Below are 18,782 nucleotides of genomic sequence, written 5' to 3'. Positions count from 1 at the left end.
GGCAGATGTGTCGGTTCGTGAAAGAGAGGCAGAAGGAGAGAGAAAGAGAGAGAGAGAGAGAGAGAGAGAGCGAAAAACCCACCCCGTGTGGAATTATTCATAACTCTAATTAAATGTTGAACCCCGAAACGATTTACGATGCAGAGCTGACGCGCGGAACGGAACCCAATCATGGTGCAGCAGAGCGGACGATAAAGCCGGCGACGAAGAGGCTCTATTTCAAGTCCATTTCCCACTGCCCGCGGACGAGAAGGACCGAAACTGGTCCAAGCAATCGAGTGCTCCGAAAATGGCAGCTAATAGAATTAATTGACAACTTCCCATCAAACTCTGGCCGCGCACACCGTTGCCGGAACGGGAACTGCCGGGCGCGTTTCCGTGCTTTGATTGTGGCTGGGTCTTTTTCTTCTTCTTTCGTCTTCAGCGTTTCCCATCTTCAAGAGCGCAGCATGTAAAGTGAACGAAACGGTAAAAGAAAAATATGACACATCCCAGGGCGCAATCGTATCCCAGAATCAATGTTTACGGGTGAACCAAACAAAAAAACACACAAAACCACTAACAAACAAACGTTATACTACAAACCAATCCCAAACGCGGGCACGTCATCTCCTTTCCTTTCCGATATTGGGTTTGGGAAATGGGGATGAAAACATAATAAATCTTAGCCGTCGGGTCGAGACGCTCCACACTTCATACCGTACGAAGTGAAAGGACTTGACGATGCGTAGTGCCTTACTATTGGGAGCTTACATAGTACGCAAGAAATATACACACTCGCGCTGCACATGCACACACAGCTATCAGTGTGTCTGGTCTATCATACCGCCCCGAATGGGGCAATTTTGCGGCGGAACCGATGGCACCATATGTCGATGATAATTATGCTGGGCGAGAAAAGTCACTCACGGCCTCGCCCGGGCTGTGCAGTGCCGCCGGTGTCGTGCCACAAAGTGCCCCACAGGTGCATGGTGGTGCGCTGGCGGATGCACTACACACTTGCGCACACCGATGCACAATTACGGTGGAATCTTGACCGATTGTGCGTGTGTGAATGTGTTTCGTTTTTTTTTCGCTGTCTTGTGTCTGTCTCCTGTCGCGACATAAGGACCGCTTTAGCGTCAAGCACACACACACACACACACACACACACACACTATAGACAGTGGATCCAACAACCCACCGGGGGGAAATAAATAATCTAAAGCAAAAACGGAATGCATTGGAAAGTAGCGACGTACAGTGGAATAAAGCAAAAAAAAAAGGCACAGAGACCCGGGCACCGAGCTAGAAATGCATCCCGTGAGACGCGTTTGTCATTTCTAGTTTACCGAACCGTCCATCCATCCAGCCCGGCATCTCGAGCGCGATGCAAGCAATCCTCAAGCTGACGTTTAATTGTTGTACAAATAAAACACTGCACTCTCGAGCCGAACGTGCTCCAGGGGGGGGGGGGACACGACGGATCATCAAACTGATCGCACTAATCGCGCGCGGGAAAACAAACGAACGATCCAATCCAGGCCCCGAACAGGTTCTAGATACAGGTTCAGTAAGGGCTTGCATGTGTTCTTCGCACTCTTGCCGCAGTGCTTTGTCATTCTTCCACTTCTTGGAAACCATTTCTCACTGTTTGGTTTCGTTCGATCCCGGCTGGGATTTTAATTTCCCCGTCTTTACTATTAATCGCGTCACCAGGCCATTCTGCCCGCCGCGTGTGACAGTTACGCGACGTTCCGGTTGAGCGCCACATCATTGCGCCGTCGTCTCGGGCGGGTCGGGACTGGGAAGCGGCGGTGTAAAACACGCCAGGAGACCAATCAATAACACTGACGATTACGGATGTTTTATTTGTTTTTCGGTCGGACCGACAAGATTTGTGTGGTGCCCGATTTCATGACCTCTTGGCTCTGGAACCCGGCGGTCCCTGTCGCTGTGTGGCTTTGCTTTTTGGGAGGGTGATTTGGAAATTTGGATCATTACCGGGGTTTTGGAGTTTAATCGATATCGTTTTTGACGGCAAGCCGCGATCGTACAGCATCAATCAGGAAAGGTAAAAGTGTCGTACGCAATTGGAACTCGCCTCAACGGTGCCATTTGCTCCGGGACCATTCGATGTTGTCAGACATTTATTGAACTTCGAACACCACACCAGAGCACCACGCATAAAATGCGATCTCTATTTCAACGGGGGGTCAATTTATACGTTCCCTCGCGGCTCCGGAGTCGATTTAGTCGAGTTCAAAAAACCGCTGCTCGCCAGTCGTAAGTCCCGCCCGACCACCAGACTTGGTTCCTTTATTGCTCCGATAAATAAAGTGGTAATTAATTTTAACTGATCGTTCCATTCGGTACACGCGGTAATGAGTTTGTCCCCCTTTTTTCTGTTGAGGAAACCATCAGTGAATGTGTTCCGAGGTTTTGATGCAGCCCTGGGTCACCTTCTTCATTGGGGCGAGTGCATTTCGACATGTGTGTAACGGTGGACATGAAATGCGTTCACCGTGAGGGTGCACCATCCACCAACTGCCATGGGGACGTGTTTGCCATTCTGCGCCAATAACCTCCCCTAATGTAGTCATCATCACGATCCTCTCTGTACATCAATCCTTGCTGTCAACCAAAAAGCGCGGAGAAGAATCCAAACACTACTACTCCGAGCTCTGCAAATTCCACGAACAAACAGACAAACTTCACACTTCGAACAGCGGTCTATAGAAATTGCAAATGAATCGCCCGGTAATAACATTATAAATAAACACTAATGGCTTGATTATCCGGGAGACGTAAAGAGTAGAAAGAAGAGGTACACGCAACCGGGCCTGGTGAGAAGCACGCACTCCGCGACACAACAACTCTGCCCAGGTGGGACCTTCAAGCGCAACGGCGGGCAACTATGTAAGGTGTAAGGGGAGAGCGAAAACGCAATTAGTATGCGATGCGGAACTCGGTGAAGTCCCTCTCCATTCCCACCAGGGCAACCCTTTGGGTGCGTTCTTAACACCCGCGCAAACGATTCCACGCGGAAAGAAGACATTCCACGCCCGATCCGGTGTCTGATTTGGCCGCGCAAGGAATGAAGAGCACACCGGTTCGGCGGTGCTCGGCAAGCGCGTCCCTTGTTGACGGGTATTTTACATTTAAATTATTTCTCACTTGCCGAGCACTTGAAACTACTCGGCTCCCCGTGTCACTCCTTTCTGACGGCAGTTCCGTCCTCTGCTCTGCTCTAGTACCTCGTAAAGCGTTCGGTAAGCGCGCGCGTGAGCTGCGTATGACTTTGAGCTGCTTTGAAAAAGGATTCGTTGATCGACCACGACCCATGTCGACAGTGACGGCGGAACCTGACGGGAATGTGTTGTACCGTGCTCAAGGCTAAACTGCTAGGAATGCACGACTCTAGAACGTGCAGTAAATGCACATTTTTTCGGGTACATTTAACATGGGTGACATTTGGATTGCTGGAACTGAAAAACTCAACAACAAAACAACGCTTAACCCAGCCCCGTACAGGAAGCTCCAACGTTCCATCTCACGACCGTGATCGTTTCGATTCGAAATCCCCTTTGCAGGCGGGTGTGTAGTGTTTCGGAAGCGATGGCATTAGTTACCAGGATACAATAAAATCATCTCCTACCATAAAAAAGCCCCGCCGAACGCTTGTACGGATAATTCGTGATTTCCTGTCCCGGGCTTAACCTCATCCGGAGCTAATCATTCGGACTGCGGCTGGCCTAATCGTTTGCCTATCGCGCGATACAAGACAACTGCTTTAAGCTCACCAAACGAAGCCATCGCGCCACACTATCCGCTGGAGGGCTTTGGATTTGCCCGCAAGATCGCGCGAGATTGATGATCAAGCAAATAGTGTGCGAATCGGAGATAAATTCGCACACACAGCGCCGCAGCGGGTCAAGTGCAGTGAGGATCTGCTGCGCGATAGGATTCGTACGCCGTCCACCTGTTATTAATTCTTTCTGTCATGGGTATGCGAGATAGTGGGGAAAGGGGAACGAGAGAAGAAGAAGCTTTCGCCTTATTTATTGCCCACTCCCTACAAGCTGACCGGCCGCGAGGGCCGCGAAAGAATACTTCCCCTAGCTTGTTTGGTGCTTGTTTGTTTGCGCTTTCTTTTGCTGCGTTTTAGAAGGTGCTGTTGTTGTCTTGTAGCCTTTTTTTCAACACTATCTTTCACTTACGTGGCGCACGCGATTCTTCCCTAGTGTGTTTCATCTCACCCACAAGTCCCGCTAGCTTTCAATAAATCAACCATTTGTGCAGACACACTGCAGTGCAATGAGGCGGCACCTGCAACCCCTCTGAGGCTGGTAAGCCACCATCAACATCGTAAAACATATGTAGATTGAAATCTCTTGGACATACACACACACACACAGACACAGAGGACGAGAACAACACCAAAATCATACTCTGGTCGAAATTGAAAAAGAAACTTCCAACGGTACGCTTCCAGCAGGGGCTTTTTGCGCGTTCGCATTCCTTCAAACATATGAGCACTCAGCTCGCCTCGCTTTACTTGCAACCCTAGCCGCAACATTCCTATCTCTCGCCACTGGCCCGGCAGCCGAGGGAGTCGGACGTATGCGAGCTTTGCCTGAGTGTGGAAGAAGAAAGCATTTATCGCATCATTTCCTGTTTTATTTTATTTTAATCATACAGCGCGCGCACCGACCAGCCCCGGTCTGTGTACCAGTCTGTTCCCTACACTAGCTGCCATCTATCTCTCTCTCTCTCTCTCTCTCTCTTCCTTCTTCCCAACCGATCTTCAGACATGGTGCTGGGCCCACCCTCGAAAGGGAACTTTACGTTACGCGTAAACGCAAAAACAGAGGGAGAAACACCAAATCATAGCCGCATCGGCAAGATTCATTTCCACCCCAGCACCCTGGCCCGGGTTGCATTCGGGCTGGGTGGTTTGAAACAGCAACATTAACCATCAACCTTATGGCCTCCACCCGGCCTTCCCCGAAAACCGGCCCTTTCCGTAACGGTGAGAGACAGAGAGAGAACGGGGAGAAGAGCTCGGGGTGGGATGATGCTGATTAATTGAGAAGATTTTCCGTTCCGCTTTTTCGCGTTTCCGAAGGACGGAACCGGTGCCGGAATGCCGTTCTTTGTGGTGGGCTTTTCGACTCAGTACCCCTCCCTCCCTGCCACTGCTCACTTGCTGTGGCAATCTGAACCGGCTGGCATGGCAGACAACGGCCCCAAAGTACTGCCACCCTGTGGCAAAATGGCAACCGAGGCAGCTCGATTGTCTCCCGCCGGCACGCCGTTTATGCTCCAGCTGCAAGTGTTTTCGGCCACGCTGCTAGAACGTACGTTTAAAAGAAGATGGAGAGAGCCATAAAGACGGGGGGAATTCTGAGTGAAGCGAAGAAGGGTGGCAAACTAATCTCGTGCAACGGCAAGTCGTTGCCGTTTTCGCGATAAGAGCACCACAGAATGGCAAGGATGTTACGCCAATCTGGCAGCAGAGATTAGGCGTCATAATTGCAGTTTAGTGTCGCCATCGTGCTCGTGGTGTCGTCCGCGACGAAGGTGGTTGGTTCATTTGGTTCAGTGCCGTTGCCATGCTCACGAGCCTTGAAACCGACCGCAGGGTTACTAAACGATCCGTGCTGACCGCCCGGGGAGAAGCCATTTGTGCGGTGCAATAAATACACTTGGGAGGGTAAGATTTGTGGCCACTTTTATGAGCCGGAATCTAATTCCACCTCGTACAAGGGATGTTATCGATGTACATTGACTTCCTGGTAAGTGGCCGTATGCAAAGCTCTTGAGTAAAAGTACAGCTCCGCTTAATTTATGACACAACTCTCGCACACGGTCCAAAAACCTTCATAGACAGAAAGGGCTTCAAAACGCTAAATTGATTCGGATCGACTTCACTAATCATCTCACCAGCCGACACACGGTCGCAACTAGCAATGAGTTAATTAATAATAAATACGTTTTCACCCGCGCACCGATTCCGCCAAGCGCAAGTGCACGACTCACAGACACATGGTCACTCACCAAGGTTATTAATATCTTCACAAATTGATTTAGTCATTCCGTCGTCCGCACGGCACCGAACAGATCCAGTTCCCAACGCGTCCCAGCGCCTGCATCTCCTCTGCGCATGTTGTGTGCAAAATGTGCAAGTGCATGGGGCCGATCGTTGCGCCCACGGTGGGAACCAACCGACAGCCTGTCTGGAGCCTGCCCAGCCCTCGGACTCATGCCATGCCGCGGGCAGGTTTTCGCTCTCACACCATCGCCTTGTGCCACACACACACACCTGATCGGACCAGAAGTCTGCACCTTCGAGACTCGATTAGCATATATTGAGCGCTGCTCTACACGATCGCATGCATTCCATTAGCCCGCCACCATCAGAGGGCTGCAACGTATCCGCGTGCGCTGCTCGACCATTCCCCTTTCGGTCGGGTGCGGACACTTGGTCCACATTTTGAACGGCTAAACATGAACACGTGTTTCGTCACAGGACGGTCGATTGTACCGCGCTGAGCCTGCCGTCCACTCTTTTACTTTCGATATTTCATCTCGCTTTTGGAGCGCGAGCTAGGGCAGTGCAGAACAGTGCGGGCTCACGCACGCACGATTCGCAATCAAGTGGAAACGGACCTGCGGCTAGCCCTCAAATCTTTTCTCTCCCCTTTTGCCTCCCCGTTTTCGATACCGTGCGTGAAGGTGTAATAATCGCATCGTTAGCATTCAATAAATATGAAAATTTATTCCAATGCTCTACCCGCACACCACCCATCGCGAACGCCGTGGTTCAGCCGGGGTGGTGCGTGTGATTTGACAAAGCGCGCCCAGTACGAAAGCGCAGTTCGTGACGATCGACGCTGACCGCGCACTCCCACGGGGGTGGGAAAATTGATGCTAAATTTGACATCTCCCCCGCCACACACACACACATTTGTCGGCACAAATCCTTTCCCTTTTGATTGTGTGTTCGCCCACTCCAACCGCATTGGTTGCCCTTTCCTTCGATTCCTTAAAATGGAAGGCCGGGGAAAACTGAACCACGCAGATTACGGCAAGTGCTCGATGTCCAATCAATCAAAATTAACGAAATTCTTCCACTTTCCACTTTCGGCGGCACCACTTGACGAGCGTCGTACTTCACGGTGCGGCCACACGCTCTCTATCGCGAGCAAACAAATGCGAGCCATTCCGTGGGCAAAAAGCATTCGATCAACCGCTCGTCGCAGGACCTGCGCAAAGTGATTGGAAATGATTGTTTGTTTGTTTGTTTATTTGTTTGTTTGCCCGAGGGGTAAGCTTGTTCGCGCCTTGTTTGCTTATGTGGCCTAGGAAAGGGATGCGCGCGCGTGCGCGAGCATAAACGAGCACAATTTTTAGCGCAAGCACATTAAGCATTAACAGTGAACTTTGGTTTCCTTTTCCATGTTGGGTGGAATATTTTCGTGTGGATCAATTTTGGGCACAGTTATTCTGCCTTTTTTCAGTGAGATTTGCCATCTGCAGCTTGTGACTCACAGTGAACGATTTAGTACCTTCGGTTTTGTTTCTTTTCCTGTTGCCCCATTGGACGATGAATCAATAGATCTGTTTTGTTTTCAAATTTCCAGCACCCGCAAGATGTCATTTCGTAAATCTTCCACTAGACACATTCAATGGTCACGGCTATCGTCGGCTGTAGTCAATCCAATCGTTCAGTATAAATAAAAAAAAACTAGCGAGTCATAACCGTTTCACACTACCATAAAGCAGGCGTACGAAATTCGATACATCCCAACACAACACACTTTTGCAGCAATGTGATAAAAACTGCTTATGTATGCTTCTCCTTTCCGTTGCCATTTCGGAGATGCAAAGGTTCTCAAAGGCATCAAGCAATACAAACGCCCAAATAGCCCACAACACGAGATGGAACCAGGCGAAATCTGATGCAACATCCTGCATTCTACAATTTATCTTCGCATTATTACAGTGGAGAGAAATGAAGCGTTTGTCTTCCCGAGCGAAATCAGCTTCTCACCAAAGTGGCTAGCCAGAAATGGACACACGAAATGTATGCAAAATCAATTGCCGGTGCAAAGACATCGCGCCCGCGATAAGCGCGGCGAAATGGGCGAGCGAGTTCGTTGTTTTAATCAGTTGCAATCGCCGCTACGGACGTCCTCTTTTATGGTTGCACTTTTTGTTGCTGGCGTTGTTGCCGCTGCTGCTCGTTTCGGCACCCAAACGGGGACGTTAAGGTAACATGATCCACGCCTGGATAAAACCCACGGTGCTCACTCACCTCGCCAAACACCACAGCAAATGGACAGGGAAAGAAAGTGTTTTGCAAGACACCAGGTCCCAGCTCACTGACTCAAGGCGGTTGAGGTTCGGGTGCGAATAAATATCCGATTTGTAACAGTCGTTGAGTGTTTTATGTTTTCATGGTGATTTCTCGCGGCGGTTTTCTGCCCCGATATGAACGTGTTTAGCGCATTCCTTGTGAGCGCACCTCCTGGCTCGATGGCACTACACCGGGTACGATGTTAATTTGCTCGGTTCGTCGTTTCGTTTTACACTCACACGAAAGCACATGTAAGAGGGGTTTGCCACCTCATCTTGACCAGCTCGCATTGAAGTAAAAGCAATTGCATTGCTCATATCGTGTCCAGAACGAAAGTGGACCTCAGCCCGTGGAATGATTTTGAACCGCAGGGTCAGAAAGCGCTGTTGGTCTGTCCCGCGGTCCCGCGGTTGGGAAGCTTTTGTTTTGCCCTTCTGCTGCTGCTGCTGCCGTTTACAAAACAGTTCCATTTCGTTCTGAATGCAATGCAATGCTTATGATAAATGGCTTCTGTCGCTCTCAGAACTCCCGGGTCTAAAGTTGGGCTTGGGTTCGACGAAGCAGCCCCGATTTTACGATGTTCTTGGCATCGCCGAACGTGATCTATGACCCGCGGGAAGCGGACAATGAACGCAATTGCTTGCGCTGGAGGTTCGCTGCTTTTCTAGCGTTAATTTTTTCGTCACTGTCATTGGAGCAGACTTTTTTTAACCTCAACATACACAGACATAGTGTGTGCACAATTCATGGTCATCCGAGGCAAAAAATAAAGAGAAAAACGCTTGTTGACCCTGTAAGCTGCCACCAGCAGACAGGAAGATCCATCCGAAGTAGCCGGCAGTATCGCGCCTCAAAACATCGCCAGATTCTGTGTGTGTGTGTATGTGTGTGTAAGACACAACACAACGACATTAAAAAAACCAGCGTGTAGATGGTCGGTTGCGTTAATGATTGTGTATGTTGATTCCCTTTTTTGGAGTCGCCTGGCGCAAGGAGCATGAGGCGCAACATGGCAGGGCTAAATGAGCATAAAAAGAAACGAACCAGCCGGGTGCGAGGTGGTGGAGCAACTCGATCGTAAAAAGTGGCAGAAGAAAGAAGCAATTTAACGCTTACTTCACTTGATGCGCCTGTCCGGTTCGCATCATTCCTCTTCTGGCACGGTCGGAGTGCTGTACCCGTCGTTGTCTGCTGCTTCGTCGCCAAAAGGTGTCGTACCGTCTCCCGCCATGGGCCGCCCCTGGGAAACAGGGGCCCCCGTTCAGCAGGGATGAGGAAGTGATTGCTGCGAAGATTCACCTATTGTGTCACATGTATGGGATACGGGATGGCCCCGGTTGGAAGCATTTGTACTTACAGACAGGCAGGACATCTCTCCCGTCCCGTCGTGGCGTGGCCCTTTCTTCCATCTTTCGTTCCTATTCGGCTATTCTGTTCTCACAACACTCGCACACTCGCTGTGATTCGTTTACGATCTTCTTCTGAGGCGTTCAATGTTGCAGAGGCCTCGTTGCGCACACCGATTTCGAACGGGAGGCGAGTGAATACGAGCGATGGCAAGCGCAACAGTGACTCACTGGACTGGTCAGTTGGAAGTTTCTCAAGATAGCACTGGTGAGACATTCCACACACTCACACTGCCGAAGGCAAACAGCGACGCGTTCGTTGATCGTGAGACGGCCATCCCGAACACGATCGTACAGCCGGCTGCAGAAGAAGTTGCCGTTTTGTTTCTCCGGTTTTTTTTTGCGTCACCTTTTCAGGCTCGGAAATTAAACTCCTTCAGAAGAGAATGGAAGCGTGGAAGGCTTCCGATGGAACGGGAGAGACGAAGAGCAATTGAGGAGTAAAATTGCTCCACCAAAAAAAAAAAAAACACACACACACCTCAAATCACAACACAGACATAAATGCGAACGAAACTAAAGAATAGTGCACGAAAACAGAACGAAAGGTACGCCCGAGTACGAGAAAATTGTTCTTCCTTCAGCAGCGCGTTCCGAGACTCCGGTTCCCAAACAGCATCGCAAGCAAAGCATACCGCTAACAATCGCAGTTTGTTCATGAAATTTATTATTAATAGCGTAAGAAGCGCTTTGACAATGTTGTTTTCACTCCCGTACGACAAAAATGGTAGTTACAAGCTGTTTTATAAGCGCAAGCGTTCCCAGTTCATTCCCAACCCGGACCAAGCGACACATTTGGGATACTCATGTTTATGCCACTTACACACACTCTCTGGTGAGCGATTAATTTCGATCAATCTGTGTAAGTGGTCTACTATCACCCGGGCACAATGTCTTCTTCAAGCGACTTTATTATTTGGATGCGTGTGCGTGCAATAAATAATCACTATTTTGTTGATTTTGTAACCGCAGCTTTTCTGTCAGCTTTTCTAGCCATAGCCTTTTGCAGTTCAACCAGTTTGTCCTCGGTAAAATATTATCCATGAGAACGATACCAAGCAAAGACAATCCGCTGGCCTTCGGGTTAACAGAATGGAGACTCCAAATCGTTACATTCCGATTGCATGATGAACAGCTCGCTAGCTCAGCCGAAAATCTCTGCCTCATGTCATCGAAACGTCTATTTTGTTTCCACGCGAGTGAACAAATACTAGCCTCCCGTGCGCTCGCAACCTCCGAAATGCTCAAAACCGCGCCAGTGGCTTTTTTTCTCATCGTTTTGTGTGTGGCAAAGCAGAAACAAAAAGTTTACACGCAAAACCTTACCGCAAGCGACGGACCAACTGCTGTGGCGTACCGACATCGGGGCAAGCCATCATTTCGAACGGTTAAAGTAATGGATGGAGCCGTAACGAGACGCTCCTAAACAAATGCGGTCCAATTGAGCGACAAACAACGGCCGAAATCATCGGTAATGAATGCGCAAAATGGTGCATCTCGTGCGCTATTTGCTCCTACAATGAAGTCATCACCGTGCTTCACCGAAACGTACCGAGTTGGTTTGGCCAACACAGTTCCGCTACCTTGACAGTTGAGCTGTCAGGGTGTGCTGCTGCCAACCTTTCCTTAAGCTGAAGCGTAAACACACTAATTATGGTGCCCGAGGACATCGATGGGGGGGGACTTTTTCTGGCCACTGCTCGACATGATCCATCCGGTCAGGTCGAGCGTGAGCTACTATACTGGGCGGTCATTTTCCAATGATCGTAGCTCTCAGTTTCAAGGATCGATTTCAGCCGACCATGCCACCCTTTGCTGCCCGGAGGCTCGCCTGAGGAGAGTCGTAAAGTTGATTAAGCCTAATATTGGTAATTAATTTGCTAATTAATTGATAGGTTGCCGTAACATACATGCATGCATGGAAGAGTTTCAACGCAGGTTTTCGTTGCCAATTTCATCCGGAGAAGAGTGTGGTTTCGATGTCTTGGGCTCCAAAAATCGAGCCGGCTCCGTATTTATCCAACCGTGATCCATTACCACTAGGATGGATGGGAAAGAAGGGAAACCATGCAGATACGGATCATTACGATCGTTCATTAATAATCACGATACATACACGCTACGCGTGTGCACGAGAGATCGCCATCGACTCCCAAATCACAGCGCGAGAAACGCGACGAGAGAAAATAAAGTTAATGTCATTTTTAAATGTCCCGTTGCGAGCGGCCAGCAGTGGGAAAAACGGTACCCAAATACACATATTCACACACATTGAAACAGCCGGCCATAACCAGGATGGAGCGAAACCGTTCGCCCCTCGTTTGGCTCTCTTATTGAATGTTTTATTAGCGATCATTTAACGGTTTTACTATCGACACAATCTCATCCTTCGCAGTACACAATTCGGCCCACATTTTCCGGGCGTGCATACATTTATTGTTGCTGTAAACAAACACAGACACATACACACATTTTGATTGCTCACATTTCACTAATGCTTTCGCTCTTTGTTCCGCTTCCTTGCCCGCAGGTATCGTCATCCGGCTTCTTTGAACTGCAAATACTGGAGATTTCAAACACCAACAGTCATCTACTGTCAGGATACTGCTGCGGTTTGCCACCGGAGAAACGACAGACCCAAACGACAGGTAACTCGAATCGTTCGTGGTTTTGCGGTTTCCACCGTGCTGCCCAAATGAGCGTGATTTATCTACCCGCCACCACTAACAATTGTTCTCTTTGCGATCTGCTTTATCTTTACACACACACACACTCATTTACACACAAATAGGATGTCCGGCATGTGCGACAGCGTTCAGCTTGTGCCTGAAGGAGTACCAGGGAACGACGTCAAGCGTACAGCAACAGCAGCAGCAGCTGAAACAGCCGGCCGTAGCCGTGGAACCGCAACCGTCCGGCCTTTACGGCTGTGCGTTCGGTAACGCCAGCACACCGGTGCTGGGTGGGTCGAGCTTCGTCCTGACCGATCCGGAAGTCGGTGGCATCACATTACCCTTCACCTTTCGCTGGACGGTGAGTCATCTACTTTTTTTCATGCCATCGCGATGTATACTGTCATCGAATGTCGAACCACAAAAGGGATCCACCACACATAGAGAGGGTTCGTCGCTTTTCCTACGTACTGCGTGCGTTGAAGTCATTTGTTTCGCATTGCTCGCGAAATGTTTCGAAGGTTTCGTTTTCGGTGGTGCTCGAATCTTTATTCTCTCGTTCACCTGTAAGCTCGAGATCGATGTTTCTGATAATTACCTCTTTGCTTGTTATTATTTGGTCTCGCATCGCATGTCGGCAGAATGTAAATTTCGAACCGGTCGCTTCCGTACAACAAGAATGCAAGCAGTTAACCCGCTATTCGAAGCTACATGCAATTGGCAGTATCGAAGTTTGATAATGGACTCGCATGAACGAACGCGCAATCCCGCGACTGAGTCAGATTAATCAGAGGAAAGAAGCGATAAGATGGTTTTAAGTATCGCTGACACTTTATTCGATGTAAATGTATGGCTTACATTTCTCTCCCTTTTATCGACTTTTTTTCCACGCCGTGCTTTAGAAGTGTGTATGCAATGCAAACGTGAAGGTTTTCCACTCGAAACGCAACCACAAAAGGCAGTCTGTGCATAGTTACACAGAAGAGAACAGAACCTTTTCTCCCTCCATTTTAACTTCGACAAATTGCAAATCCCACACTTTCCCCACATCGTAATGGCTTGGCGTATCTCTCGTGCACACTCAAACGACCACCCATGCTTCAAACGTTTGCAAAAACCACTATTACGTTTCGATTCCCTTCGCCACTGCCTGGCGAGTCAAGTTACCGATCGACCGGCAAACCATGCAGATTTGCAGCGGCACGATCGCCGTCCCGACCAGTACCATTTATGAAACACTCAATAACGATAATGAAAATATCTTGCATACTTTGTCAACATTAATCATAATCGTTCGTCCTAGATGGGTCTTGCTTACACCGAGACACAGTAGTAGTGCAGTGTGAGCGTACGAGGGTTTTCTCCTCTCCTACAATAAGCCAAGCATCGCACAGCCCATGTAAAGCATTGTTAATTTACCAGTTTAGCAGACATTTTTCTCGCACCCTCTGCACTGTGCGCGAAACCGTGCTCGTTTTAACCTTTTTCGGTGCGATTCCTCTGGCTGCGGTGCAACCGAAACGATCGCAGTGCATTAAAATTGACTCGTTTCACCGCTGACTTGACGGACTTGGCGGTACGAACCGATCGCGATCGCGTCGCTGCCCGAGCACTCCCTGTAACTGTCCGGTTGCGAAGGATAGCTCACACACGAGCACGCACACAAACCGCTGCAGCATAAATGTGCACACACACACACATGGTGTACACTTCATGCATGCAACGGTACGCATCGGTGCACGGATTGGAAGTAGATTAAAGATCTGCCTATATTTTCCCGCCATTCGCAATCGAACCGTCTCAATCATCTCCCCAGTGCGCAGGAGATACCCAGCACCGTGCCATAAATTCCGCACTGTATCTGTGCCGTACTCACTGCTGCACAGCCTTCAAATCTGCCCCGTCCTGTCAAAGGGGAAGGTGAAGGGAGATAGTTTTTTTTCCCCAGCCCAACAGACAGCCTTCTGCTCGAGTTAATCAGCATACTTCAGCGATCTCCACGCAAACACACACACACACAAATACGGTTGCAATATCTGCAAAATAGCTGAGAAAAGGCGGGAGGAAGTGGGGGAAAAAACAGATCCCAACTGTCTATCCAGATCGATCCGTGCTAGTTTATGCAGGATCACTTGCCAAACGCGGGCCAACGCGGAATTCAATTCAAATTTTTCATTTGCCCTTTTTCGGTGGCACTATTGCTTGATTTTGGATTGGAATTCGATTGAATTCAAATTAGATGGCTTGTACTTACGACACGTTAGCGGTGGACTCACCCGGACCGGACTACGATCGCGGACGGCATTGCGGGATCGTCCCGCTGGAGCAGCTCCTGTGTGGCGTTGCGATGAATATGGACCGTGATTGATGCTGCTGGCGAGGTTTCGTTGTGTAAGCAGAGCGTGTTGGTGTGTGCCTGTTTTTTCCAGCTCTCTTCTTCTTTATTCGGGCACAGCACACACTTACACAGGACACCTTCAGACGAACGAGTGAACTGACACCACAAAACGGGTCAATTTAAATTGAAGCGAAGAATTTTCTTCCGGCAGACGGAGATTTATGTTCCATTTTCATTCTGCCTAATGTAAACGCTAGCCGTTTCTACAAAGAACTAAGTAGTAACGCTGCTCTGCGCAAGTAAAGCGATCAGAAAATGTTACTCTGAATAATGCAACGAGGCTTCGATTAAAAACTGTTGCATGATTTATATTTTCTATCCACATAACAAGGTTCGCATGGAGTCTAAAAAAATAGAGTAAATCACGATGCTTTTACAGCTTTTTCCAAATGCAGTTGCATCAAGCGTTTCGCCCATGAAAACGCTTCGCTTCGCGTAACATTTCATGAAGCACGAAAACTGTAATCAGTTTTGCCCGATCAACTCGCCTTGGTTCGTCGTCATCGATGCTCATTATCATCGTCATCATCATCATCATCGTTGGTTCTGTTGTGTCCACTATCTATCCAAAACACGAACACGGCTTCATACAGTTCCGTTTGCCACCGGGAAGCGAAAAATTGGTACACCGCGATCGCTCTTATTAATTTCTCCCGACACACTCGGCCGGACTGTTTGTTGGTCAGTTCGGTGGGGCGTAAAATTAAAACGAACACCATCCCCTCTTGCTTGCCATCGCTCGACAGCACTCTGGAACGAGCAATGAAAGGGCAAAATCCCTATCGACAGAAGCAGAGAGCGCGCGCACTTGGTTTGGTGCCATTCTGTGACCGATGACTCGAGCGACCAATGGGCAGGGGCTCGAATGCATCTCCCGATCGTACTGAGTAACAGGAAAATAGCGGCGAAAGAAAAACGTTGATCGACTGGCTAACTAATTTATCCGGCTCTCGTACTCCCGCTTTTTTCTTACTGCTTACGCTCTCTAACACTAGCCAGCTCGTCAAACCTGGAGCCCGTTCTCATCATGGGCACAAAATGGTATTAGCAAACAACAGAAGCACTAGCAGGAGGGAAGGGTAGTGCTTTGCACGGTCATCAGATGCAGCACCTACACCCGCTACACGCCTTGATAGCAGCGTCAGAAAGACGAGCGGACAACAACAAAAAAACCTACTCCTGTCCCGCGAAGGCATCGAGTAGGGCGCATTTTGTGCAACTATATTTTATGCTTCAATTCGTTTCGCTTGTTTCATTTTTTTGTCCGTACACTCGCTGCTGTCTATGTTGCAACAAAAGCAGCATTGAATGTGCCGGACTGTTTGATATCTGAAGCCACCCTGCACCAGATGGGTTGGACTCATTTTTTCTCTCCAGTTTTAGTAACTGGTGCTGCTGCGCTGTTTTTGTGCTGACAAAAGTTGCATGATTTATGCGCGATCGGCTAAACGGCGGATAGGACTAAATTGAGCTTGTGCCCATTTAACGGAACAATAACGGCGCCCACAGCGTGCTAACCGAACGTTACGTTGGGTGCTGTAATTAGAAAGATAAAAAAAACCACACAATACAGCTTTCTTACTCGTATCGACCCACAGTCGACCGTGCTTGGAAGCTATCATCATCCCCAGCAGCAGCCCCATTCCGGGGGAGGACATAATTTTATTCTTTTCCTGGTGGCTGCAAAGCATTCCCGGTGTAGCTCGGCACAAAATTACTAACGATAAACGACCGGCTAAATACTTCTCAACATTTTGCAGTACACTTCTGCCCTTAAGCGACACCAGCGATGCTAGAAAAAAAACTCAATGCAGCGATGATCAGTATCTCCAGCATCGCGTCCCCAGCCTCTATGCCTTCCCATCGCGCGTCGAATCTAGATCGATCGATTGTGTTGGACCGTTGCCGAGGGTGGAAGATTGTTTTTTGTGCAAAATTTTCTATTATACCATCGTCGCGTCGACATCTCAATTTCCTCTTCACGTGCTGGCACAACAAAAGCAAATAATATACACACACATACAAAAATCCAACTACCTTAGCTCGATGCACTCGACCCTGTGCTGCAGTGTTTCCCGGTTGGTTAATTAAATGCTTATTGCTAACAGAGTGGCTCTAGTGTGGCGCTCGTCTGCCACAGCTCGACATTGAAAACATGTGCACGCGGGCACTCGTGTACACACACACACACACACACACACATAAAAAAAGGTTGCCCATTTGCCTAGTTCCTCCACCAGGCGCTGCTTGATCGGAGATAGGTTTTGCGAACCAAACCACCCCAAACCCTGTTACCCCTGTTGCGAGCCCGTGTCCGCAAACAAGCCTGTGACAAGATATTTCTATTAAGCATATCCTTTCGATCGGCCGAAAGCGAAGCCGGAAAGTTGCGGGAATTTATTACCAGGGAAGTCGCGATACAGCAGTTTCGATAAGCATTTGCCACATCATTACCAGCAGAACGCAGCATCGCTCGGGAGGAAATAGCTTCTTTTTTGTGTTTCACCTATCCCTTCAAGCATGTACCGGTTGCGGTGGCTCGTCTTTCGTGCCCTTCGGCACTACGCAAGCTTCCGTTTTCGGCTGACTAATGAAGAGTGGCATCTTTGTCGAGTGCGTCATGCGATGTGTGGTTCGAGTTTTGCAACTCGTTTGTATACAAATGTATCCTCCCATTCCCGCTGCGATGCAGGATGCAATCATCGCTCATTCCGAAGGGGGGGAGGGATGATTTTCGGCCCGTCATTCAATCGATAATGAGCGTCGATCAAACATTCATCAAAGCTCGAAAGGCAACGCGAAACTGTCCGGAAAAGAGTTCACACATCACCCAGCGCACACAAATTACTGTCAGTGTGTAACAATTCAATTCGATTCCCTAATTTGGGCAATATCTCATGTAGTGCATCCCGGCCAACCCCGCCGGGACACCCCGAAACAGAACCGGCAAACAATAAAGAAACGATTCCGGCAAATGGATTTTAATAAGTGTTTTATATGGTTTTCCACTCCCGGACGGAAAGATTGTCCGGGGCCTCCTTCTCCACCACCGCCACCGGGAACGCGCGCAAACAAAATAAAGATGCACCACAATGCACCACCGATCGCGTGGAGGGTGTTTATTTTGGAGCGAATCGTTTTATTACCTGCCGTATTTGCCGTACTGGCAATCTCATTACCATATAATGGGTTGGAACAACTGCTCGCCACTGCTTCCAGTGTGTGTGTGTGTGTGTATGTGGTGCTACAGTGGTTTCCCTTTCGGTGAGAAAATCGGCTCGCTTTGGCAATAAATATTTATATACTTCCGCCAAGCACACACTTCTTGAACAGTCACAGTGCGTTCGGGGCTGTTACTTTTCGGGCCTGCTTCCTCCTCTGCAACTGCCTCAAACTGTGCAATTTGGAGTTTGACTTGCATTTTCGCCTTATCCATTCGATCACCTGTGCCCAGACGAACGAAAATCGAAAGGGAATCGGTATGTGCTTCGGTTGATGGTTTTTTTACAGATTAATTCAACACTCAAAAAAAACCCGGGCAAACTTTAACAAGCAGACTTCCTTCTGTTCTTGACAGTGTGGCCGGGGAATGTGGTCATTGATTTGCTGCCCATCGACTGTGTTCGACTGTGACCTGGGTACGGCAGAAGAGAGCACAAGGTAGTGTATGTAAGTGTGTTTGTGTGCGGTTTTTGTTGTTGTTGCAGCGCTGCTAATGCAGGAAAGAAACAAACACCAAACTCTCATGGCTGGCCGCTGGCTGGGCGAGGGTGTGGTGGTGATGGTGCTGAAAAATAAATCGACAAAAAGCCAAAAATTCTCATGCAGATAAAAGTGGCGTGTATCGCGAAAAACGCGAAAGCAGTGCGAAAGAGTGGACGCGAAAAGAGCTGCGTTCGGAATCGCCTTAGAAGAAAGAAACCTACAAGGGAGAGGTTAAAATTGTTAAAAAAGCGATGACGCAC

General features: G+C 48.9%; 1 protein-coding gene across 1 annotated transcript in view; it reads left to right on the top strand.

Annotated features, from left to right (window-relative positions):
• Window positions 1-18,782, top strand: part of LOC120907470 (protein serrate) — a 102,805-nt gene that overhangs the window by 10,633 nt on the left and 73,390 nt on the right. The window contains exons 2-3 of the mRNA XM_040319074.1: window positions 12,278-12,395; window positions 12,539-12,780. Coding sequence (XP_040175008.1) covers window positions 12,278-12,395; window positions 12,539-12,780 — 360 coding nt within the window. The remainder of the gene's footprint in view (window positions 1-12,277; window positions 12,396-12,538; window positions 12,781-18,782) is intronic.

This window comes from Anopheles arabiensis, chromosome 2 (genome assembly GCF_016920715.1).
Source record: "Anopheles arabiensis isolate DONGOLA chromosome 2, AaraD3, whole genome shotgun sequence".
NCBI classification, from domain to species: domain Eukaryota; kingdom Metazoa; phylum Arthropoda; class Insecta; order Diptera; family Culicidae; genus Anopheles; species Anopheles arabiensis.
Note: the sequence above shows the minus strand (reverse complement) of the source record. Positions and strands in the feature narration are given on the sequence as shown.